This window comes from Aspergillus fijiensis (assembly GCF_003184825.1).
Source record: "Aspergillus fijiensis CBS 313.89 unplaced genomic scaffold BO72scaffold_1, whole genome shotgun sequence".
NCBI classification, from domain to species: Eukaryota; Fungi; Ascomycota; class Eurotiomycetes; order Eurotiales; family Aspergillaceae; genus Aspergillus; species Aspergillus fijiensis.
The window spans coordinates 484,155-508,755 of NW_024468977.1; the positions used below are offsets into that span (position 1 = coordinate 484,155).

The 24,601-nt window shown below is 50.9% G+C and overlaps 8 protein-coding genes across 8 annotated transcripts; 3 read left to right on the top strand and 5 right to left on the bottom strand.

Moving 5' to 3' along the window:
• The first annotated feature begins 430 nt into the window (after nucleotides 1-430).
• On the top strand, nucleotides 431-2,040 carry BO72DRAFT_6506 (uncharacterized protein). The gene is made up of 2 exons (XM_040950586.1): nucleotides 431-685; nucleotides 799-2,040. The coding sequence occupies exon 2, from the start codon at nucleotides 916-918 to the stop codon at nucleotides 1,963-1,965; it is 1,050 nt and encodes a 349-aa protein (XP_040806668.1). The 5' UTR covers nucleotides 431-685; nucleotides 799-915; the 3' UTR covers nucleotides 1,966-2,040.
• Nucleotides 2,041-2,096: 56 nt separating this feature from the next.
• On the bottom strand, nucleotides 2,097-3,321 carry BO72DRAFT_366869 (uncharacterized protein; the record flags this gene model as incomplete). The annotated part of the gene is made up of 4 exons (XM_040940808.1): nucleotides 2,097-2,175; nucleotides 2,427-2,567; nucleotides 2,676-2,851; nucleotides 3,223-3,321. 4 exons carry the CDS (start codon nucleotides 3,319-3,321, stop codon nucleotides 2,097-2,099), a joined length of 495 nt encoding a protein of 164 aa, XP_040806669.1.
• A 1,299-nt stretch (nucleotides 3,322-4,620) lies between these two features.
• On the bottom strand, nucleotides 4,621-5,319 carry BO72DRAFT_443515 (uncharacterized protein). The gene has a single exon (XM_040943587.1). It carries the CDS (start codon nucleotides 4,937-4,939, stop codon nucleotides 4,688-4,690), a length of 252 nt encoding a protein of 83 aa, XP_040806670.1. The 5' UTR covers nucleotides 4,940-5,319; the 3' UTR covers nucleotides 4,621-4,687.
• Nucleotides 5,320-6,195: 876 nt separating this feature from the next.
• On the bottom strand, nucleotides 6,196-7,617 carry BO72DRAFT_6332 (Hpt domain-containing protein). The gene is made up of 3 exons (XM_040950579.1): nucleotides 7,306-7,617; nucleotides 6,903-7,243; nucleotides 6,196-6,849 (listed from the first exon to the last, which is right to left on the bottom strand). Exons 1-3 carry the CDS (start codon nucleotides 7,342-7,344, stop codon nucleotides 6,591-6,593), a joined length of 639 nt encoding a protein of 212 aa, XP_040806671.1. The 5' UTR covers nucleotides 7,345-7,617; the 3' UTR covers nucleotides 6,196-6,590.
• Nucleotides 7,618-9,240: 1,623 nt separating this feature from the next.
• BO72DRAFT_443518 (uncharacterized protein) lies at nucleotides 9,241-10,278 on the bottom strand. The gene has a single exon (XM_040943588.1). It carries the CDS (start codon nucleotides 9,932-9,934, stop codon nucleotides 9,644-9,646), a length of 291 nt encoding a protein of 96 aa, XP_040806672.1. The 5' UTR covers nucleotides 9,935-10,278; the 3' UTR covers nucleotides 9,241-9,643.
• A 6,017-nt stretch (nucleotides 10,279-16,295) lies between these two features.
• On the bottom strand, nucleotides 16,296-17,704 carry BO72DRAFT_482296 (zinc finger protein). The gene is made up of 2 exons (XM_040947720.1): nucleotides 17,004-17,704; nucleotides 16,296-16,939 (listed from the first exon to the last, which is right to left on the bottom strand). The coding sequence occupies exons 1-2, from the start codon at nucleotides 17,484-17,486 to the stop codon at nucleotides 16,436-16,438; spliced, it is 987 nt and encodes a 328-aa protein (XP_040806673.1). The 5' UTR covers nucleotides 17,487-17,704; the 3' UTR covers nucleotides 16,296-16,435.
• A 2,697-nt stretch (nucleotides 17,705-20,401) lies between these two features.
• On the top strand, nucleotides 20,402-21,974 carry BO72DRAFT_443521 (ubiquitin family protein). Its single transcript, XM_040943589.1, has 3 exons — nucleotides 20,402-20,762; nucleotides 20,828-21,043; nucleotides 21,121-21,974. Exons 1-3 carry the CDS (start codon nucleotides 20,741-20,743, stop codon nucleotides 21,798-21,800), a joined length of 918 nt encoding a protein of 305 aa, XP_040806674.1. The 5' UTR covers nucleotides 20,402-20,740; the 3' UTR covers nucleotides 21,801-21,974.
• A 122-nt stretch (nucleotides 21,975-22,096) lies between these two features.
• Nucleotides 22,097-24,569, top strand: BO72DRAFT_482298 (putative RING and UBP finger domain protein). The gene is made up of 2 exons (XM_040947721.1): nucleotides 22,097-23,132; nucleotides 23,215-24,569. The coding sequence occupies exons 1-2, from the start codon at nucleotides 22,233-22,235 to the stop codon at nucleotides 24,439-24,441; spliced, it is 2,127 nt and encodes a 708-aa protein (XP_040806675.1). The 5' UTR covers nucleotides 22,097-22,232; the 3' UTR covers nucleotides 24,442-24,569.
• The last annotated feature ends 32 nt before the right edge of the window (nucleotides 24,570-24,601 follow it).

The following is a 24,601-nucleotide window of genomic DNA, read 5'->3' on the forward strand; positions in this document are numbered from 1 at the left end:
CCACGTAATGGCCGAAGAGTGACAGCATTACCATTGCCATGACCATGACCATTACCATAACATGAGTGATGATATCAACTCCTCATCCACATCCCGGTCGAAGGACCGACCCCCTTTTTCTTACCATTGCTTGTGAAAAGCTTGACTTTGTGTGAATTCCAGGATCTCTCCTCCCCCTCTCTCTCCAAAACACTACCACTCCCCAATTGTTCTCCCCGATAATACTTATATGCCTCTTGTCAATTGCCGCCCTTAGAAAGCCCTCACCGCAACATGCGGTCAATACTAGGTCGGATTCCGCCCATTCCCTCTCGCCAACGACTACAACAATGGGGGAGTAGTAGTCGCCCCGAGTCCGGCTTTCCTGCTGCGCCGTCAATAGTACTTTCTATGGTACAAGCGGGCCCAGGGCGGCGGCGGCGACAGTTCCAGACCGCAGCAGCGCCGCCGGCGCACTACAACTACAACACGAGCACGAGCACGAGGACTGTTGCACGGGGTGCTCCGACGGCGGGGCAAACCCGGTGGTTCAGCAGCATCAATGCGCGTCTCCAGTCCAAGGGTCCGAGGCAAGAATTGGAGCGGTTAGAGATCAAGGATGCGAAGCCGGAGGAGGACGAGGAAGGGGTCTGTTCGTCCAAGGCCCAGAAGGGGGAGGACAAACTTGGGCAGGCGATGACAAAGGGTTAGTAAATCAGATGGAAATTGCCTTTGAAACCTCTTCTACCTTTACCTTGTGTCTCCGTGTCATGCTTTGGGTGTCCAGGTGAACAGGTGAACTAAACCAATGGTACACAGGTAAACTGTTGACTACGCCGTCACGATTGTTCAAGCTGCTCCTCCCGTTGTCGACCAAATACCACCGTGACCACAAGGGTGAGTCTCAGAATATTTCCTTCTGCCTCCGCCGTGTGCATGAAAAGAAGGGGCGCCATGCTGACTGACCTCTGTGTGTGTGTGTGTGCAAAAGACATCGAACCCATCGCTTTTCTCATCCACCCTCAGCAACCGCTTTCGCACCTGGAGCGCCTCATTCAAGCGGAGATCCCGCCTATCAAGACGAAGGACGGACATGCCCGAGCCCCGTCCGTCTCCTTCATCGCGCTCCAACTAGAGGACAACCCGATCCGGCCGCGGAAAGCGCTCTACGAGGGCACCGAGGCAGAGGTGCGCAAGTTGGAGGAACTCGGACAGGTCAAAGAGGAGAAGCAGCCCTCGGGCGACGACACGTACACGTACCTGCGACGCAGCGAGCCCGGCGGCGGTAAGAAGTCCATGGAACATCGCTTTGTGCGGTGGTCGCAATCCACCGAGGTGGGCGACTTCATCCGCGACGCCGCGCGCGCGCGGGAGTTTATCGTCTCGGTCGAAGGCGCGCCGGCGGGCCAGCACCAGATCCACGTCGCGGTGCCCTCGTTCAACGAGCGCACGCACTTCCTGCGCATGCGGCTGCGGAAGATCTCCGACCGGATCAAGAACATCGCGGACATTAAGCATGAATGTGACGCCTTGGCGCACCGCGGGGCGCAGCGCGTAGCCATGGGCGGGTTCGGCGTGCTGGCGTTCTGGTGGTGCCTTGTGTACAAACTCACCTTCGAGACCGACCTGGGCTGGGATACGATGGAGCCCGTCACCTACCTGGTCAGTTTGTCGACCCTGATGGGTGGCTATCTGTGGTTCCTCTATCACAACCGGGAAATCTCGTACCGGTCGGCCCTCGACTTCACCATTAATGCGCGTCAGAAGAAGCTCTACGAAAGGAAAGGGGTGGATTTGCGGCTGTGGGAATCGCTGATCGACGAGGGCAATTCGCTCCGTAAGGAGATCAAGTCCATTGCTGCCGAGTACGACGAGGACTGGGACGAGCTGAAAGACGAGCGCGACCAGCGCGTGACGGAAGCTTTGAAACAGGAGCGCGCGCAGAAGAACGGCTCTCGACAGAATGACAATGATACAGACGATTAATTGATTGGCATGGTTGGGGGTTCGAAAAAGTCTATTCTAGGCTAAACCGCCCTCGTCCTTTCGAACCTGATCGATCATCTCTTCCATCCTCGTCGCTCACTCCGCACAACTTTCGCTAATTGACCACACCTTCACCCGTTCCGCACCGGATCATAATATTCCTTCTTGCCCGAAACGCCACTGTTCGTCTGACTCTGCGGTTGTGGTTGTCTCTGTGGCGACTTTGAGCGACCTAGATATTCTGTCAATATTCGTTTGTTTGGCCTTGTTTTCCAAATGTGTACAGGATACAATGTATATAGTTTTGACTCCGCACATAGACATGTATGTATGTATACTTCCAACCTTCTCCTAGGCTTTGAGTTTCTTGTTCGTCCCCCTCCGAGGGTCAAATTTCGGGAACGCAACCAGAGGGCATAAGAAAGAGACCGAAAAAAAGAAGGGGAAAAAAAAAGGCAAACTTACCCCTTTCCTCGCCGCGCCTGCGATTGCGATTATTCCGCACATCCCGGGACCGAAACACGCTGTACAGCAACCACCCCGCCACCCAGTTGGGTCCGTACTCGCCGCCGGCGGCGGCGGTTGTGTCTCCTCCCGCTGCTCTCGCTGCTCCTCCTCCTCCTCCTCCTCCTGGGCTTGTGGCAGCCGCACCCCCGGTGGTGGTATTGGTCGGAGAAGCGGCGGAGGTGACGACCGCCCCGCGAGCGAACAGCGGGCGGGTCAAGGGACCCGCATTCCGGGCGATCTCGAGGATCCCCCACCGTTGTCGCTCGGGGCGGATGTGATGCCAGAAGTACGGGGGTTTGGTGGAGGGGTCGGCGGCGACGCTGTCCAGGAGGTTGGAGCGGTCTTCGTTGAGGTGGTTGTAGGTTAGGATTGCTTCGTCCTGATTTTAGGAAGGCGAGTATTAGTTTTGGGTGTTGGGATTGGGATTGGGGGGTCTTTGTGATGGTGGGGAGGTTGATATTGAGTTAGGAGGAGAGGAGCTGGGGATGAGGGCTGTTTAGGGTAGGGATAGATGGCTGGGCGGGTAGATAGATTGTGTATAGACAGTCCGGGGTAGAAGAGGCGTGTGTGTATGGTTTTTCAAAAGGAAGTGTGTTCGAGGCCTGGCGTATCTTCACCATGAAACTCACACGCGTATAGAAACAAGCGTGAACGGAGGTAATCAGGGTAGAAGTTGCAAGGAAACAGACATGCTTGAAAGGGTGTATACACAATCGATCATGGAATACACACAATAGAAAGACTACTCACCCTCATTGCACGATAATACTGCTCATGCTGCGGATCATGCGAATTCAAGCCTAGGGCTTGCATAAACTCTTCCTTAGAGGCTCGAGGGCCCACAGCCATGTTTCTTACTTGTGCGAACAAATTAGGCGATCAGAAGAGAAAGAAAGCGAGACTATTGCTTTTGATCTTGCTCTTTGCAAGTTCTGATGAATGAGTGGGCAGGATTGCTGGATTGAGTCGAGTGCCAATGCAAGTTCTTGAACGGGAAGGAAAAGGAAGTGACAACAATGAAAAAAAGAGCAGATTGAGAGGGAAAGAACCTGGGTCGTGGATTGCCCAGAGACTGAACGAGATTAGAAGAAAAGAATAATGAAGAGTGGATGCGTAGTTGGTTGTTCGAGGGGCCAAAGGTTAGTGACACCTAGATATATAAACATTTCGATCGGTTCATGATCCCACCCCCATCGCACCCCTGGTCTCCTGGTTTGTATTCAATCTCGGGGAGAATAATGGGTGAAAACGCAGAAAAGCGTGGCGAACGCCTGCTGAACAAGGATTTCTTGTCTAATGAAGTCGGCAAGTTGAGTACAACAATAGTGGATGGGGTAGGAGGGTTGTAGAGAATCAAACAGATGGTGGCCCTGATCATCGTAGACCAATTTTTAGGGGGTGGGTGTTTTCTCCGAACGGGAATATGAACGATGGAATAGAACGGAATGGATCTGAGAACTGGGAGAATGAGATGGATGGTAATTCAGTGAATTAGTTGTACGACGAGATTGAATGGATCTGAACGAGGATTGTCAGTTACGGTTCGCTATGAAAGTCACGACGGATAGATTCGGGGCGGCTTGCCACAATCGTTCCCAAAGGAAAGGATTTATCAGATGTAGAATCTGCTCTTTGTTTTGTGTATCATCTTGTCCTTTACCTATGACCTAACTCGCACTTAGCAAGATAGATAAGATGCATAGGTTGCCGAAAAAGTATGGACGGAGGAATGGATCGTTGGAAGAATAGATCCCCATGGATCTGCTGCAGCTGCACCATTTCTCGTCCTCAGTTGAAGATAGAATGTGAGCATCACAACCCCTCTTCCCCATCTCGACCCGAACAATAGAACACCAGAGAGTGAGAGAGCCGTTTGTTTCCTAGCAACCCCGGGTCGGAATCATCCGTCATCCGTCCCACTCTATAGACAAGGGGAAATGGTGGGGAGTGTATGTATCTATCCGATCGTCAGGAGATATGTCTGGAGACAAGGGGCGACTTTGCATTGGATCAATGGACTAAACTACCGGTCAGGCCATTTCTTGACGACTTTCAAGGACAAGGGAGGGAGGCCATGACAACGTGATGATATGATGTTGGGGAAGAAGTATGGAACGCACGTAAATCCAGTGAGTACTGTACCTCGAGAGCGAGTCACGCGATCCGTACCAAGACCATACTTGCATGCTCGACTGACCTGATGAAGTTGCTAGGTTCAGGTTTGGCATGTAACATCCCCTCTTGTCTTGATGTGCATGGAGACGGAACACACGTTCAGAAGGATCTGGATTCCACTCATCCAATCCGGTTTGTTGATCATGGTAGGTGGGTGGTCAACCGAGACATTACCGCAAATCCCAAAGATGAGACTGTCAGATTTCAACTTTAGTACTTTCTCCAGACAAAGGATAACAAAGAAGAAAGACAGCAGAAATGTGCGAACAGTCAATCCATACAACCCGCCCATCCCGGTCTAACCGTCGGTTGTGTAACCAAACCGCGCTTCATCCAGGTCACTGACAGGGAAGGGTCTCCTGGGCTGGCAAGATCCAGTTGTGGCTGTTAATCCCATGGGGAAGAAGATGGTGGGAAGAGAAGATACGGCTAGTGGGGTGGTGTCCTTTCGACAGGAGGAAGGATCAGGGAGTCACTTCATCTGACTGATGGACAGATAGGAAGGCTGATGGGTGGGTGATTGATCCATCATCGACAACCAGGGAAAAAAAAAAACCGGAGAAAACAAACACTCCGGTCTGGTTTGCAAGGTCCATTGTGATTTTTCTAGAACCCACTCTATTGAATCGATCGATCAATCAGGAATGGAATGAGGGTGAGGTGCAACAGGGAAGAGAAGGTGGGGGGGGGGGGGGAGGGAGGGAGAGAAGAAGAACTTCGATATGCTTAGAAGCAGAAGAAAATATAATAGGATATAGTAGCTGGAAGGAGGAAGTTCCCACCACCCCACAAACCAGCCTCGCTCTTTTTGTCTGCAGTTCTTCCCTTCCCCCTCAGAATAACATAACCATAATCATGACTATGACCATGACTATGACTATGACTATGACCAGGACCGGGCTAAGACATTCGTTCGCAGACAAACAGAAAGACAGACGAACCGACTCTCGAGATTTCCTGCATGCACAACATTCATTCAATCTATCCACGCAACATCCCAGCAGCACATCCTCACTGTCGAGTCGCCGTTTCTTTCCCTCCCTGCCCTCTCGGCTCCCAAATGGTTGCGCAATCTGGACTTTCGTGTAAAGGTCATAAGTGAGGCGATAGGTTGTACATCCAGACGGAGAAATGGGTTCAAACCAAGACCACATCTACCACCCACACCCAGAGGACACGCACACCGGCACTCAAGTATATACACAACACAAATACGCTTCACGCATACATACCTTTCCAGCCCAATTCGCATCCTCTCTCCCTCTTGAGCCGCAAAGCGGACAGTTGACCTGGACGGATCGGTTCTTCCTTTTCCTTTCGTCCTCCTCCCCAATCCTTTCGCACGAGAACGAGTCAACTACCACTAGACTGATGTGATAAGGGTGAAGTGAGAAGAGGAAAAGCAAATCATCTACCCTGAGTTTGTCTGTTTGTCTGTCTCATCCTAAGTTCCCTTGGCTTGGAGGAATCACAAGTTCATATACAAGGTGGGTCTAAAGAAACAAACGCGGGCTGGGCTTCAACTCGAAAAAGACAGAAGACTGGAGAGGGGGGGGGGGGAATTGGGTATTAGATGAAAATTGAAATGTGCGATCAACCCTCGTGATGATTCGTGACGACGACGACGATGATGATGAAGATGACATGCAAGAGACAAAAATACAAACAGATGCTGCTGTTCCCTTCCCTTTCTCCTCGCTTGTGGTGCATCCTTGATGGAAAAGACTCTTTTATTGTGTGGAAGGGTGATTCGCTCTCGTGGTCACCTCTCCGCTCGGGCGGTATCGATTTGCATTGGGTCTTCTTGTACGGAGTGTATGGCCTCACTCCCTCACGCGGCATTATTCAGTTCAACTCAGTAACCCAGCATGCTTGCTTCATCTTCTCTCTACCTTGCCCCGTGGGTCATCTGAAGTTCTCGATGGGTTTTCCTTGATCGTGGTTTAGGGGCTCTCTCCATAGTATCTGCGCAAGAAATCCTCGACCTCCTTGTAATCCTTCTTGACTTGGGTCAGGGTCTTGCGGATATTCTCAAGTGAAACCTCCTGATCGGGCTCATCGTTGGTTCCAGTCTCATCCTTGCCGGCTCCGTAGTGCTGGATCTTCTCACATGCGTCCTTGACCTTAACCAGTCCCAGAGTGGCGGAGGAACCTTTCAGGTAGTGACCCAGAGACGAAAGCTCGGCCAAGTCCTTGTCCGCTCTGTTGTTGTCGAGGGTCAGTAAGCACTCGAAAGAATGAAGACCATGGCTTACAGGTGCTTCTCCATCTTATCGAATGTGTTCTCTGCCTGATCAAAGAATCCAAACACGATGCCTTTACTGAAGTCATTATCGCCTTCGTCATCCATTTCAAGAATCTGCTCGAATGTGTTTTGGTCGATGGTCTCCGACATTTCTGCCAGCGTGGTTGGGGGGTTGGTAGCGGCGGTGCTGGTGGCGGTCGTGGTGGCAGGAGCAGCAGAGGCACCGCTGCTGCTGCTCTTGGGGGTATCGGCAGAAGCTGGAGCAGCAGCAGCAGTGGTGGTGGTCGTGGTGTTGTTGCGGGTGTCATTGGTAGCAGCGGTGCTGTTGGTGCCGCTGATCTTCTCCTTGGGCTAGTGCGCACAGTTAGCAGTTACAAACGGCATTTCTGGACAAGGGGCTCGCGGGTACGTACAGACTCCTCCACGGTCTTAGTGGTGGTGCTGGGCGCCATGGTGGAAATCGGAGGTGATGAGATGAAGCTTGTCACTCGGTTGGCTGGATCGAGGTGTGGAAAGTGACTCGTGTTGGCGGGGGAGGGGAAGTCAAACGCCCTCTCGCGATCACCCGAACTGGAAGGATGGCTCTTGCGCGCTTGTCTTCTGTTTTGACGCTGTGGGTCGGTCTATTCCGGATATTCGCCGAGCCCAAAACGGAAACCTGCGAACACAGCGGGTATACTTGGGGTTTGGGAGGGAAAATTTACACGGCACGAATCTGTAGAGGATTCACTGGTCAGTTTTGGTCTTTTTGGTCCGCATAGCAAGTTTACAACAACAGCGGCAGCAGTGGCAATAACAACGGCAACAGCAGTAACAGCAATAGTAGCGCGACAGGTTCCTGGTGAGATGGCCCTACGCAATGAGGGTGTTACGACAGGTCTTCAAAGAAATCCACCTAGCACCACACACAGAAATCAAGGTATAGAGCAGACTGTCCAAACAGCAGTGCACACAAGATGGACAGAGGGGGAGTTCATCAATTCAAGATTGACTGTAAGATGTATGTGTGTGTGTGTGTGTAGCGGAATGCGAGATCGAATCCCAAAAGACAAGGATGTGAATAATTAAGGAAAGCTCAACAGAGGGGGGATGGGGAGCGGGGCGAAAAGAGGAACAGACAAGGAATCTAATTAATTTGCAGCTTGCGAAGGTTGCTTCAGATATGCTCTCGCCACCTGGGGTAAGGTATCAAAAGGAACCGGTGAGACTGGGATCCAAGGTGAAGTGGCGTGTGAAAGATGAATGAAAGGGAAAGGAAAGAGATATGGTGCGGTGCAAAATGCAGATATCAATCAATCACAGCACATACACACTAAATGGGGCGCATATGGAGATCACCTAGAGAGAACAGCTGTCTGGATCAGGAGGAGACGGAGTCACGCAGTGGCCAGTGGATAAGGTAATGAAAAAGAATAGAGGGGGAGGGGTAGTGGTTGTGTAGAGAGGTAGAGTAGAAGACAGCCGAATGTCGAAAAGCGGAAGCAAGCACAAGCAAAATGAGAACAAGAAACACTGAGAAAGAACAACGCGTTCCTAGTGAAGCACGAAGAGGGGACTTTTCCCACCTTGGACCCAATTTCCTTTCCACAGTTCAGGTGGTTCGAGTATTGAATAGTCTCAAGCAACTCTGAGCACCTATGACGGAAAATAACCAAATTAAAATAGATTAAGAGAGATGGGGAAGAGATGATGACGATAAGGCAAAAGAGGCGATGGGACAGGAAGGTTCCCGATTTGGACAAGTGACTTTGATGGAAGTATTAGCGAAGAGGGGAGGAGGGGGAGAAGAGAGAGAGAGGAGAGAGAGAGAGAGAGAGAGGGGAGAAAGGGGACAGCGATTGAAGTTCTCTTTTCCCCCCTTCTCTTTTGTTCATTGGGGGTTTTTTTTGTTTTCTGAATTTCCTTTTTTTTCTCTCTTCTCTTCTTTTTTTTTTTCTTTTACAGTTTTGTTAGGCGCGCCGTGAAAGAGGAACCAGAAAGTGGAGGGGCAGAGAGAGAGAAAGGAGGGGAGCCAGTGGGCTGGGTTGGCGGACAACCGATAAACAGATCAAATAAGAATAATGAAGAATCATACAGTATGGTACCTACAGGAAGTAAGGCACTTTCCTTTCCTTTTCTTTTTCGTCTCTTTGGGTCTGTTTCTTTTACTCAGCTAATTGGTGGTCGGGTTTGATCTAATTCGAGAAGTGCAGAATTAGTCCCGATGATGAACACGATTTGTGGTTAACAGTCAAATCTTAATCGCAAAATACTCCCAGGGAGTAACAGAATCGAAACTGGTGCGAGTGCCTTAGATTCCAAGTGGAACGAATTACTTACGATAAGTTCCTTATTTTAGTCACCGTTAGGGTCGAAGCGACTGGGGATTGGGATTATCGAGGTGCTTAAGGATTCTGGATCAGATGGTGGTTGGTACAGTGGATCTGCCCTCATGGGACGAACCGAAGGGGGGTAAAGAAGGGGGGGAGGAGGGTCAGTGAGAGGAAAAAAAAAAAACCGAATATCCGAAGAGGAAAAAGATGGAGACAACTAGATGGAACAAGTGACAGGATGGAGGTTGATGCGAAGCGGTCAACTTATTGGACACCGGCAGGGTGGGCTGCAGCAGGCATCATACAGGAGATGGAATTGTGATGATATTCAAACCAATCAGAGAGTACCCGCTGACAGTTCAGTGGCACTTGTTAAGAACGAGATGAAATTGATTATTGCACTGAGTACTCAGTGAGCTATCAAAGGGACTGAGAAAGTTTACAGACTGTCGGGGAGGTGGGCTAGACGGTGGGAAAGGATTCGTAGAACGATTGTTATTGCAGCGACGACGACGACGATCAGTGCTGGGTGGAAGAAGAGAGAGCGGGACTCAAGCATATAAAACAGCCGATGACGGGATCCTCTGTCGTCATCCCGAGAATCCTCACGCCTGCTTGCGGAGGGTTGCTGACTGATATCCCAATCAAGATTAATGTCAATGTCTACTTCCATTGATGTTGACCGTGCGTCGCTGTTTGTACTCATATTCTTTCCTTCGACTCTTACCATCTTATCCATGAACTGCACAGTCTGATTTGGTTACCTACCTCGCCAGAGTAACAGCAATGCCCAGATATATGGGAATCAGCTTGAAGCAAGAAACAATCCACAAGAAAGTGAAGGGAGGAGGGGGGAAAAGCCTCAAAAATATTTAGGTCAAACAATCCACAAATAATGAAGCCAGCGATTGGTGGGGAGGTGATGTGGGGAGAAGAGAGAGAAAAAGAACTGTGGAACAAAAGAAAAGGGCGTCAAAAAAGGGAAGGACAAACAGCCGGGACCATCCAATCCATTCATTATTCATCCATGGTGGACGGACTAACCACAACCAAGAATGCACAACTCCATCATCGTCACCTTCCACAGTCTGCGCCCATCAACCCAGTCAAAATGCCTTTCTTCCAAAACCTAACTGAAGAGAAGAGGAAGAGAAGACAGATATGACAGGCATCAAGGGGGACTAGACTGCCTCACCAGTATTGGCAAGTCTTGCAGGTCTGAGAGCCTGGGGACAAACCTCCGTTGTCTCACTCTTGCTGACCTATCTTCATGCATTCGTTCCCTAACTTCCTCGACAGAGTCAAACGAAGGAACGGCCGATTCGCATTCTCCACCCGGAAGATGATGCAGGCTGAAATCATAGGGCCACAACTGACGTAGGGGGTGTGTCGGTCTTCGAGATGCCTTTTCTTCGGGTATTGGCGTCAATCTCCACCACTGTACTGTACACCACCACTGCCTGACACCCTCAACCAACTTCATCAGCAAGGTAATGGGACATGAGGGCACGTGGATCCAGGAGTATCAACCCCGGTACAAACCAGTATCCCTAGGTAATAGGATCAGAGCTCAGCCTTGAAATCAAGGAAAGAGCTACATAGGTACATCCCGAGTGGAAAACGCTCGGGAATAGCAGCGGTCCATGCATCTTTAGGCCCCATCCTGTTGACGATGATGCTTGCGACGTTCCGCGTCGACGACAAATTGTCCGACTACCAGCCACCACCACTACCACCGATCCTGGACCCTGTTCAGGTTTGAACTCGCCACGACGTTGCCCGAAGAAGGTGGGAGGGTTCTGGGCCCTTCAGGCTTTCAGGGGTTGGCTGGTGTTGGTTGGGCTAGTACCAATGGTGCAAACACCAGAGAAGTTCATGCTCATCAGAGGACGCGAAACGAGGAAATCCTTCCCTTGACTCAAATTCCATGATTCCGTCCGTCCGTTGGCTGCGGGGAGAGGGACAGTCACCGGCGGATTGAAGGCCATCGGACATGAGAGATTTCGGTATTAGGGCAGCCATAAATGGAGCTCCATGGCGTACAGGGTGTTGCCCTTCACACTGCGAAATTCGAGAAGGACAAGATCAATTGATGGGGGTTCATCTTAGTGAGTCTGTCTATATATCTACAGCTGTGAGAAACAGTGGAGGGCAAGTCGTCATTGAACATGCCGTTGCCCTGGCTGTTTCTTTTTTTTTTCGTTTTTGTTTTTTCCCCCCCGTTTTTTATTATTCTTTTTTGCCAGGAAAGATGAAGAGATCCAGAAACGACCAGGACGCATGAACGCCGATGGAAAAGCCCTCTGGGGCCTGGCGGGCAGAAGAGACCAATGATGGAGAGCAACTGTTTCCGAGTGACATCATAGCGGGGAAAGAATGGTGCCAATCATGACCGCCGCTGACGTTGGCGGGGCTTTGCCAAGACAGCCAAAGCTTGGGCCGTCTCCCACTCATTTCTTTCTCCGGCTCAGCCTCCGAGCCAAAGTGACTTTTGCTCCTTCGGTTGTGAATTTAGATTCTTAGTCTGGACTCTGAGAGAAGGGCGATTGCGCCGAGGGGATCAATTTATGCCCTTTAGAGTTGCAGGTTTACAGAAATAAAGACTGAGAGAAGGAATTCCAGTCTGATCTACCCTGACTCGAATCATGTGCTTCAGGCGAGGTTATCTTGTGGTTGCTCGAGTCAGGGCCACCGACAGCACCGTAGGGCCCTAAATTCACTGGCGACCGACCCTCTACTTAACTACAAATAATGACTCCCATGCAAGCATGTACAGTACAGAGGTGGCTTTTCTCGCTCCGGCCGATTCTCGCTGTCTATTCCTCCGGCAGCGGTTGATCGCTGAGCTCGATTAGGCAATTCTTAGGCTTACCTGCCAGCGGCCCGTCATCAATTCATAGATCTTCACCTACATGAGGTCTGTACTCTCTACTCTCTACATGTCCTTCCTTGGTTCGGGTGGACGGGTCATTTGCCTCGGGTCACGAACCCTCATGTTCATAGAGGAAGGAACAGAGCACCGCCAGTCTGCGCTGATCACGGTAACCACCTCCTTGCGGTGCATGATCTCCCCTAACTCATCGCAGCTATGTACTACTAGGTAAGCTACCCAGTAGTACATAGTTAGTCCCGAGTCTGCCCCTCTCGCTACCTATTCCGCAGGGAGTAACAAGTGACTACTCGCAAACTCATATCTCACCTGAGCTTTGACATCTCATCTGCCGAAACCCCGATCAATAGCGAGTCAATGTTTGATTGATGGCCGCCCCCCCCCCCCCCTCCGCCCAGTGTCTGATCAAGTGATCATCGCAGCGCAGTACCGTATCACTAGCCCCCGTCGTTCAACCCCACGAGCCATGACATCAGCCTGCAGGAGATGGAACCTTGTCTGACCCGACGTCGTACCGTCGGAAGGACTGCCGTCCGTCAGTCTAGTCCTGCTTAATGTAGTAGGGGATGTGGATGTGGTTTTCTGGTTGTGGTTTCCGGTCCCTGTACCACCACTCATCATCCACTACAAAGATCCGTATACGGGTACTGCTTCTTCTACCCATCACTACACATATTTTAGTGAATCGATGGAGTACTCATAGGATGCTCAATTGGTGCGAGGGACCATGCGATACCCCCCCTCACGACCGTTTTAACTTATAGGTTTTTGTGCGTAGATAGATACTCGGTTGATATCTACTTGCTAGTGCAGACCCTCATCTGAGCTGGAACCCCAGATAATGCTATACATGACTATACAAGTCATAGGCTTAGATAGTATTGAGGGTTGAGAGGCAGCCATAATGCAGCGCCTTATAGATAGATACGACAGGGGCGAATCCCTGTCAGTACCTGATCTGACACTTCAGTCCATTTTTCTTTTCTTCTATTGAACAATAATGCATATGGTTCCACCCGTTTGTAGTCCATCCATCTTTGTTTGCTGTCATCTCAGCTGCGTCGCAACCGCGTCGCAACACGCGGGTCTCCTGGTCAGGATCGGGGAGGTAACATGGGGTTCTACGGAGTACACCGTACTGCCTATATGTACCGTACTCATCGTATGCGGAGTAGTACTCCGTACACAACCCGGACATGAGTCCATTGATCCACTATAGCCACTGGACAAGCCAAAACATGACCAGAGAATGCAATAAAAGTCACTCCCAAGCTCACAGCTACAGGGAGCATTGTCCAGCATTCGGCTGAAGGTCAGGATGAGTGTTGTATATACGGTGTCTCGGCCATGCAGGGAAAGAGGGGCGGGGGGGGGGGGGGGGAGTAAACAGGCGAAATTCCAGTTGGATGTGCTTCAGTTCTTACCTACGGAAGTGCTGCGCTGGGCTTAGTCTACCGCCGCAGTCTCCCACTTAAGCTAATTCGCTGGCTAGAGTTTCCGTGGCCCGGTGGAACCTGCCAGCTTCGAACAGCTGCGACTGCGGGAGTGAGTTATCTAGAACTCGTCCTGAAACTTCCATTTTTTCCATTTCCCATCGCCATTGTCCATGTCTACTAGTCTGGACTAGAATACGGTATTGAGTCTAAAACCCCCCCTTTAAGACCCCCCCTTTTTTGCAAAGAGGCGAATCTGCGGCTACAACTGCCGAGGATCGGATGTTTTTTTCCCTGGTCAGCAATTCCCACATTCCCCTCCCAAGCGAGATCTTGGTTCGGTCACTCTCGCCTGGGGGGATCCGGGATTGGGGGAAGGGCCCTCGCCGGCCCTCTGAGGCGCTTTCTTCTTTCGGAGCAGTCGGGGGGGTGGCCGAATCTGATATCGATCGATCTGATGAACTTTAAGGCGGCGGTTTACCGATCGACCAGAGATACGGTCTGACGAGGGGGTGTTATGAAACAAGGCTAGCTTTTGTTTTTGGTTTGTGGGTTTGTGGCGCTGGGATAGAAGGCTGCATGCCAATGATGTCTTGGGGGATTCGGTAACGAGATCCCCTGAGTGTGCTTTTCGCTACCTAGCCACACTACCTATTCAGTGGTGTCGTCGACCGTGAGCATTAGACCATGGAGCGCTGGCGAGGGCTTTCCTTTCTTTTCCTCCCAAGACATGCTCATGACTTATGTTTTCGTGATTGCCATGCCTCACATACTACCGACTTGACGAGAATCCTGCTAAGTCTTGTCTTGATGACAGACTCTTTGAAATGGGAGTTTCATGTGTAGGCAGCCCCCTTGTTGTGCTTGAGAGTATGGATCTAGTGACCAGCGCAGAGACCATGGAAATGTGCTTCTCGTAGCAGATGTCATCGGGTTTGAGCATCATGGCTAGCGAAGTGATATAGTGCAGATCCGGTCCTTGATTCGATGGGCGTGTCCAGAAGCAGGGGGTGGTATGGGTTACTCCTGTAAGCGCCCTTCTGGTGATTTGAAGGAAGTAGGATCTGAAGATTTGAATGAATTCTCTTATTAGTGACTGCGACTCTCATCCTAGCGTTACTTGTCTGTCGAAATGATTCAAACACAGCAAGCACATTCAAGGATAGTCGATCAAAACTTGATAGAGTAATGTGCGAATTATTGTCCTAATACTCTCCTACCACCAAGTTGTACTGTACATTTGCCTCCCAACCACCCATGATTTTACCGAAAGAAATTGCAACTCATACTGACAGAACACGTCTCAGGGTCCGACGACATCCCCTTTAGGCTTGCGACAGGCAATCCTGAATCAATGCTTACTCCCATAGTGAGGGTCCTATCGGTCTTCTAGGCGTGATATGTCTAGGAACTCGCGTCCGCCATCCTTATGAATATATTGATTCACTTGTGCAGAGGGTATCATACCCCTGATGGGCGTGTCGAGGAGGGCTCGCATGAGAAAAGTTGTCGTTTGTCTTGTGAAGGTACAGAGCTCCGCTTGGCCGATCATGCTCATACTTCTGCGACATTGGGCGATAGACACCGGTCAAATGCGGATGTCTTGCGGAAGGGTTACTGTCGCTCTGTAGGGGAGACATCTCAAGCCTGGATGCCCGTAACTAAGCTTTCACTGGCAATGATCACATTCAAGCTACATCACGCACTGGAGGTATAGTCCCAGCGGTAGAATGTTACCGTTGTGTTGTCAAGTTTGCTTCTGTACAAGGAATCCTGGGTCCCGCGACGAATACAAAGTGAAGAGCGATGGTATCTGATCCACCGATACACAGACGACCAACAGGCAGTCGTGGTCTTTTCAATTCGGCATTCAATGCTGTCGTAGGTTCGAAGGGCTGGCGCATGTCTAAACTTCATAGCTGTTACCATTCTCCTTCCACAGGGATCCTGGAGGAGCTAGGTATACTGACGTCCCCCCCCCCTCCCGCCTCCCCGAGTGGAATATTGTCATCGCCGGAGCTCAGAACCAAATCAATTGTACATCTGTCCCTGGCTGATGCGGGGACCGTTGCGGTGTCCACCCTCCGCATTCCACTTCGGTTTTGGAAGGGTATGCGTGGGGTCCTTGTGTGTCCGAGCCGAGGTCTGCGAGACAGGAAGATGGGCCATCGCACGGAAGCAGTCGCCAGAGGAGGTCCTCAGGATGGGTTTGTGCGTACTTTTCGATGAGCTGAGAGGGATGAAATCAGTCCAAGGCATTCTAGTCTCCAGCGCGAGATGCTCAATTCGGAAAGAGGGAGGTATGACCTAAGGGTTGCTGGGTGGGTTCGACACCATAAAAGCTGCAAGGTGCTAGACATTGAAGACAGGTCACGAGAGACAGGATCATTGAAGAGAGGGATTGTCAGGAGAGCAGATGCGAGGCTGTCTGAGACCTTGGGTCAATCGCAGATTGCAGTTCCGGCTCTGCGGGAGGAAATGTCTCTTTTCATTTCTATAAGGATAAAGTTGATAGCGCGGTTGGTGTTCATCCCCGTCACTGGGTCATGGCTGGGGAGGATGGGATTACACAGTGACATTTTGTCCCTGAGATTCCTTGAGTCCTACGTAGCGAGTTCAACGTTGGTACGATTATTCCAGATTGAGCTGTGCTTGAGCTTGTAGTCCGAGTGCTTACACAGATATGAGATGATATCTAAACAATCATAAGAAGATACACTGGTGCCGGAATCAGTGGAGTATGCGAGAAAAAGGAATAAGATGCCTAGACAATGTTGAGACATGCCATAAGAGGCCAGTAAACACTCATCCAAGAGCAACGCAACATAGGCGATGAGTCTGTCATGGATTCTCAGACGTGTTCTTCCATGGGTTTGCTCAGATGTGGTCTCCGTGGTCGCGGATGCGATCAAAATCCTATGAGCTTCCTTCCTGTAAGAAGACCTTGCGCATTCCTCTGAACATTCTCGAATCTCATATACGAACAAGATTCGCTCTCTAGGTGATTGAACAAAGCTGCCAAAGTGGTGAACTGCTTGCTACACTTGCTGACATTGGGACAATGATAGATTTGCTGCTTATGCGTAGGTGAGTTCAGGTGCTGGCTGAGCGCGGATGAAGTCTCGAACGTTCTATGGCATATGTAGCACTCCCAGGCACTCCCGTTATAGGCATTTGAGGAAACCAAATATTGACCGGAGTCGCTAGCATGCCACTCAAGCAGCTTGTTTGTAATCTTGCCTTGTTTATCGAGACGACGCACCAGCTCATGGATGGACTCGCGGTTGAGATTGGGAGCACAAGTGCAGGAGCCGGTTTCGAGGTGGTGAGCCAGTCCACTAGCTGTGGTGTACATGTTCTTGCAGAAGGGGCAGAGCAAGTTCCGGCCGAGGTGAATCTTCGACCTCAGATGCTGAAGGTAAAGGGCCTTGTCAGTCATCATACCGGAACTGTATATCTTGGCTATCTTGGCTTACCTGCTGTAGGTTGTTTTCGTTCTGGAACCATCTGTCACAACTGGGGCAGTAATTTTTGAAGTGTGCCTTTGCGGTCATATGCCGATTTGCAGCATCCTGTGTATAGAAAACCGCGTTGCACGTCTCGCATCCTACCTTGGGAGCCCAGTGCTGCAGAGCGTCCATGTGGTGACTGGCCGTCCGAGAATTGTAGAACAGCTTGTCGCATGTTTCGCAGGGGAACCGGGGACCATAGTGGCCGTAGTATGCCATGTGATCATCTGCATCTTCCTCTGTGCGGAACATTTCCTCGCAGGTTTCGCAGGAGTAGTCATACGCGTAGTGATCGCATTCTTGCATATGGTCCTCTGCTTCCTCTTCTGTCTCAAACTCCTCTTCGCAGGTCTCACATCCAAATGTCTCCCAGTGCCCCTTAGCGGTCATGTGCTGTTTACAGGCAGACCATGAATGGAATTGGCGAGAACATGTCTCACATTCGTACATGGTGCGTGGTTGTTGTCTGTAAAAGAGCCTGATGAGCTTGTTGTACGATGGTGGGAAAAGATCTTGATCGTCTGGAAGGAGCGTTGAGGGTAGTTGCTGGGATCGGAAACAAGGATCAAGAATTAAGTGAGCACAACTTGGAATCCAGAAGAAAGTCTCTGAATTGGTCACTTGAAAGCAGAGATCGCGTCTAATGCCTGTATGGGGAAAAGTTCGAAGTAATGTTTGGTTTGGCAGGAAGGTTGCAATGGCGGGAGGATCATATGGAAGGATACATTCACCATCTATGCTTGAGATGTCACTGGGCTGAGCTTTGATGACTGGGTTAGCCATAACTGGCAGTCTAGGTTGTCAGGATATTCAGATAACTACCAAAAGTCCAACAACACTCCAAGTGAAGGCACTCCTAAGTTGTCTGGCTTCCCAGGCGATGCTTAACAGGCTCACTTCGAAAGCTAGAAGTCTATCTAGTGCCTTCGAAGCCTGCAGCCTGGATCAATGAATTCATAGGCAACCACACCTATAATCAATGCGCATTGTGGAGAGGCCCTGAGCACCTCTTGGGGTATGAAAGCGTATATATTAAGAATTGGTTCTTTGTCGATTATAGACGTAATACCGATAGAATTACTGGCCCAAAGAGGAAAACTTGATGCCTTGAAGATTCATGGAGCTGGTAAGGAAGGAAGAAATCTACGCGAATTCGTGGTGTTTACATACTCGTAGTTCTGTTTAAAATCATGTGCCCTCGCTGAACCGAGGCGTTACACGCACAACGCCGATATTCTTCTTCTGATCAGGAATGCGTGAAATAGAAAGGCTTTTAACTTATAATTCATGCTGCATAGACTATACATCGAACCAAGAAAAGGGCCAACTCATCTTCTTGTAAGGAATACATGAGAAGGCAAATCAGTAATCGAACATCATAAGGAATTATTGACATAGACATCTAGTTGCGAAGCTATAAGGTCAAGGCCAACTTGCTGTGCCAGTCAACAGATTGATAAACTAGTTCACATCTCTATTCTGGACGCCGTAGTAGCAGAATCTGCGATTGATAAAAAGTTTTCTCGAAGGTCGAATGTATGTAAACATAATCAGCATTGCTGACAACTTGTAATCAGTTTTCTATGCAACTATTCTGCCCCCTGCACTTGTTCCCCTGGCCTACTGTACCGTTGTCCAGGCTGGACCAAGATCTATATGACCTCTCTCACTACCTCTGACTGCAACATAACTGGCTGTCCTGCAAACCATGCTTGTTCCTGTCTAGTCGACACAAGGGTAGATATGGGCTTGGACTTTTTTGGTTCGAGTGAGGGGATGTCGGTATGCTATGTGGAGGAGTCTCTGATGCAATCTTATCAACAAGCCGTCTTCAATTTCTGTGGTGCATTTTGATGTGGAATGTAGGGTTGATCACGTAGATATCTCAAATTGATTCGAAGTAGTAAGGATGAGATACTGTAGGAGGGAAACCTGACGCAGGGCTGCATATCACGGGCCCCTGATTGCAGTGTAAGAAAGCCATGTAGATAAAATATCGGAAGACGGCAATTTGTCCAACTACGCACGGCACTACATATATGACCACTCAGTCGCTCTATTCTGTTCCATTCACACCTTTTGTAGCTTTGCGTCCAGTGGACGGGGAGTTCGTGACTGCATCTTCCGAGACTCAGGCGGACTCGCTTCCTCTGCGAAGCATGCTTGATTTCTCCTCGTTTGATATATATGCATTGATGGGTTGATGCCAGATTCGGGTGGTTCGACGGGATTTAGAATGAGTCAATCAGTGCCCCAAAAACGAGCACGTAGCGCGAAAGCGACTATGGAAACCTTCTTGAGTCGGTAACGTATGGGTAGTTGTGACCACGGGGCCCTCGGTACCGGAATACATTATGAGCTATCGGCACGGAAATGATATCCTAGAAAAATCGAGGGAACTCGACTGAGGTAATCAAGGGGTGAGATGATGCTATTGGTGATGTAGACGGAAGAGATGGAATCTTGCTCTGCATCTCCACGAGTACCTTATTAGCAGACGCAGTCATGACCCTTGTACAAATTACCCCAAGGTCCGGTCAGTGTAGGTCTGTAAGATAGTCTACTACCCGACAACAGGAAGCGGGGGCGTTCCGGATGCGCCGATCACCTGACCCTCTCTAAGCGCTAGTGTCTCTCCGCTATCCCGCTTCCAGCCCCGATAGTGAAGCTGAGCCCCCCCGATAAGGAGTTCCCTACACGTCATCGCTGTGATACCGACTAAGTAACAAGTACGTACGCAGTCGCCAAAACGTCCTGCTCAGCATCAAGCAGGGATGCGAAACATCTCTATCAAAGTCTGCGTAGAAGACACTCGCCGAATCCTGGAGTTTATAGCCGGAGCCGTTCGAAATAGGAACACGAGCGAGGACTCAGGCTCAGTCTTGTATCCGGGGTGAGATGCCGACTGGTGGCGTCAGTGGCGGATGCGGACGGGCGTTGCCCAGACCGTTTCACTGCGGCCGGAACTGATACCAGGCATTCTTCCATCCCCCTCGGTCTCTGGCGACTCTATCCTTTCATGTGGCAGACACGGCTGAGCATGGCGATTCTTTGCCTGAACCCAGTTAGAGATTTTTCTTGTACCAAATAGGCTCTTTTGGTTGCGTCCAGGTGAAAGATAAGCAACTGCCCGGGAAGCGCTGGGTGAGTTTTGAGTCACCCAACGGATACGGCTTAAGTTTCTAGTAGATTCCTCCTAAGCGCGCACGAGGTGAAGTAGATTGGAGGAGCCAAATGACGCAGGATTAGTAGTGCGAGAATGGGCCAGGAGATGCTAGAATCAACAGGGGCGCTGACACTGACTAACACGGTCCTCTAAGTTAACTAACTAACTACATACATAGTAACTCACTAAGCCGACTAAGCCGGCCTAAACTGTCTCTCCATTCACTGCCCAGTGCCTAATTAAGTATTCCTGCCTTCCCTTGCATCACGTTATCGGGCCTGGTTGCCTATCACTGACCTGTTCGACCCTGACTAAGGCGCTTCGCCTCCGCCGCCGCCTCCCCTCATCTCTCCCTCTTCGCCCGACTACTTAAGCCTTCTTCTCCTGCTTTCATCCACTTCTTCCTTCCTCCTTCCATCATCCATACCTCTCTGTCATTACACAGATTCATCTGTGCTCTACCACCCACACTTTCCTCTCACACAACCTCATTATCCTTTCACACCGTTTACTGCAGTCTTCTAAACCGTCTTCCATCATGCAGATCTTCGTCAAGACGTGTAAGTATCTCATCATCGTCCAAATGGATCTGAGCTCAATTCTGACGCCACCTTTCCCTACTTAGTGACCGGCAAGACCATTACCCTTGAGGTTGAATCGAGCGATACCATCGACAACGTCAAGTCTAAGATCCAGGATAAGGAGGGTATTCCTCCTGACCAGCAGCGCTTGATCTTCGCTGGCAAGCAGCTTGAGGATGGTCGTACCCTTTCCGACTACAACATCCAGAAGGAGTCTACCCTTCACCTTGTGCTCCGCCTTCGTGGTGGTATGCAGATTTGTAGGTTCCCTTGCTGCAACGTGGATTTGCCACTCAGGTGGCCGTGGATACTGGAACGTTTACTGACTTCATCGCAGTTGTCAAGACCCTCACTGGCAAAACCATCACTCTCGAGGTTGAGTCGAGCGACACTATCGACAATGTTAAGTCCAAGATTCAGGACAAGGAGGGCATTCCTCCTGACCAGCAGCGCTTGATCTTCGCTGGTAAGCAGCTTGAGGATGGTCGTACCCTTTCCGACTACAACATTCAGAAGGAGTCTACCCTTCACTTGGTCCTACGTCTGCGTGGTGGTATGCAGATTTTCGTCAAGACACTCACTGGAAAGACTATTACCTTGGAGGTTGAGTCATCCGACACGATCGACAATGTGAAGAGCAAGATCCAGGATAAGGAGGGCATCCCCCCGGACCAACAGCGCCTGATTTTCGCTGGAAAGCAGTTGGAAGATGGCCGGACCCTCTCTGATTACAACATTCAAAAGGAATCTACTTTGCACTTGGTGTTGCGTCTCCGTGGTGGTATGCAAATCTTCGTCAAGACGCTCACGGGAAAGACGATTACTTTGGAGGTTGAGTCATCCGACACGATCGACAATGTGAAGAGCAAGATTCAGGACAAGGAGGGAATCCCCCCCGACCAGCAGCGTCTCATCTTTGCTGGTAAGCAGCTGGAGGATGGTCGTACACTCTCGGACTATAACATTCAGAAAGAGAGCACACTGCACTTGGTTCTCCGCCTTCGTGGTGGGAACTGATTCCTTGGTTCTTGCACAGTTTCAGATTCACAGGTTGACTGGACTGCATGGCGTTCGGAAGGTTTTTGATGGCTTTTTATGATATGGTTAATTCGAACATACCTCTTTGTATCACCATTTAATTGGTGTTCTCTCTTTGCTTCTCAGAATATTACGGTCTTCCGATTATAACGAGTCTGGCCTCTTTTCCACCTCGTAAGGACTTTTTGTTATGCAGTAGTATATGTACACCGGGTTGTAAATAAACATGCCCGCAGAAGCTCTTGTTGGGTCCTTTGGGTCCCACTTGCCACCCCGGATGACCCACACGTGATCCCTGGGCTATCCAGCCGGCGGCGAGAGACAGCCCACCGGTTAGTTGCTATAATCCACACACGACGAGTTCGAGAGTTCGCAGACCAGTAAGGAGTAGAGATATGAGCAGCTGTCGGTATGCCCTCATATTTCTATCACCTCGCGGTTGAAGTATTTGCTCGCCCTCATTCCGATCTCAGAGGCGCCAGTGCAGGCGCAGACCGACACTCTACTTCCTTGTCATTCGACTCCGCATGTGAAGCTCTGCTCCCATTTCAGAAACGCCCACGCCCTTCACAGAACGGAGCCAATCGATACGCTCGCCAACACACGAATGGGAAAAGACATCAGAGCTCATCATCGCTAGATAATTCCGCTGAATCCACTCACGCCGCCGCCACAAACACATCTACCCCTCACCTCTTCACCATATCCTCAACACGCGCATCGGAACTCGAGCAGGACCTTCGATTAGACAAAGTCTCGATCGAGTGCATTGACATGATCCCGTCGGAACAGGAGACGGCTGTCTCAAACCGGACAACCTGGCGGCCGTCCCGCGACAATCCCATCGCGACCGGCATCGGAACGGATATCTTGGGTGGACTTCGCACGAAAGGGAAATACATACCGCTGGACCAAAGCGCATCGGAGAGCGTCTGGGGGATAGTACATCTGTACCGTGATGTGCATGAGACGCCATACTTGATCGAGGATGACTATCCTGCCGAATTGAAAGGGTCCGCTGCCGCGGCGAGACAGCCTTTCGATGAGGGGAGCAGTAGTCGAACCTCGCGTCAGGAGACCATGCCGGACGAGGACTGCACCACACTATGCATCCTTGCCGTTCCGTCGTACATGTCCCCGTCAGACCTCCTGGGATTCGTGGGCGAGACAACGATGAACGACGTCAGTCATTTCCGGATGATCAGGACAGCTCGAGCAAACCGGTACATGGTTCTGATGAAGTTCCGCAGTGGGAAGAAGGCTAAAGAATGGCAGAAGGATTGGAATGGGAAGGTGTTCAATAGCATGGAGGTAAGCTTAGTCTTGTGGTGCAGCCGCATGGCACGCACACACATGCGAGGAACATGATGCTAACCGCCCTTGCTTCCGACAGCCCGAAACATGCCATGTCGTTTTCGTGAAGACGGTCGAGATCCAAGCTGTCGGGCCGGCGACACTCTCTGAAGGCAGCAGTCAGCAGAGTGCGCTTGGATCCCCTCACAATACCACGGCCATTCCGGTTCGCACAGCGTCCGCTTCCACCTCCGCCGCTCCTTCGGCCACGCTCTCGTCCCGACCCCTCGCCCCTCCCACTCCCGCACTTATCGAGCTACCAACATGTCCCGTCTGCCTGGAACGGATGGATGAGACAACCGGTCTACTGACGATCATCTGTCAACACGTCTTCCACTGCACCTGCCTACAGAAATGGAAAGGCAGCGGCTGCCCTGTGTGTCGCTACACCCAACATGGCCTTCGTCGAAGCAGCCAGGGGGCGATGACCGCCGACGACGAATCAGCCGAATGTACCGTTTGTCATTCTGACATGAACCTCTGGGTCTGTCTCATCTGCGGTAGTGTCGGCTGCGGGCGGTACGATGGCGCCCACGCCTTCGCGCACTACAAGGAGACGTCGCACGCCTTCGCGATGGACCTCGCCACGCAGCGCGTCTGGGACTACGTCGGCGACGCCTACGTGCATCGCATCATCCAGAGCAAGACGGACGGCAAGCTCGTGGAGCTCCCTGCCGCGGACAACAGCGCCCTCGACCCGCCGGACTGGACGGACGCCGTGCCGCGCGAGAAACTGGAGAACATGAGCGTGGAGTACACGCATCTCCTCACCAGCCAACTGGAGAGCCAGCGCGCCTACTTCGAAGAAGTGGTCGAGCGCGCCGTAGACAAGGCCTCGCAGGCTAGCGCGGCGGCGTGCACCGCGCAGGAGGCCGCATCGCAGGCGGTCACGAGTCTGCACAAGTTACAGACTCAGTACGAGAAGCTCACGGCGGAGACGATCCCAGGCCTGGAGCGGGATAAGTCCCGCGCGGAGAAGCGCGCAGAGCGGTTTGAGGCCATGGCGCGCAAGTTGGAGAAGGAATGGCGGGAGGAGAAGACGATGAATGAGAGCCTGATGGAGCGCATCCAGCATCTGAGCGCTGAGGTGGAGGGCCTCAAGGTTGCCAATGCAGACCTGACTGAGCAGAATCGCGACCTCACGTTTTTCATTAGTGGCTCCGAACGGTTGAAGGACCAGGGCGAGGATGTGCAAGAGGGAACGGTCAGCGTACCTGATCCGCCTAGTGGTGGTGGGAAGAAGAAAGGGAAGGGGAGGAGGAAGTAGAAGTAGTGGTGGGAGGGGAGCTAGCTGTTTATGGTGTACGATGATGCCATCCTTCTACAGTCCCACGCTTTGGAAACGCAAGAATCCAAATGCTATTCTTACAATAATTGCATTGAGGCAAGAGTCCGTAAAATATTCGCTTCAATTCTGCAGCATCACA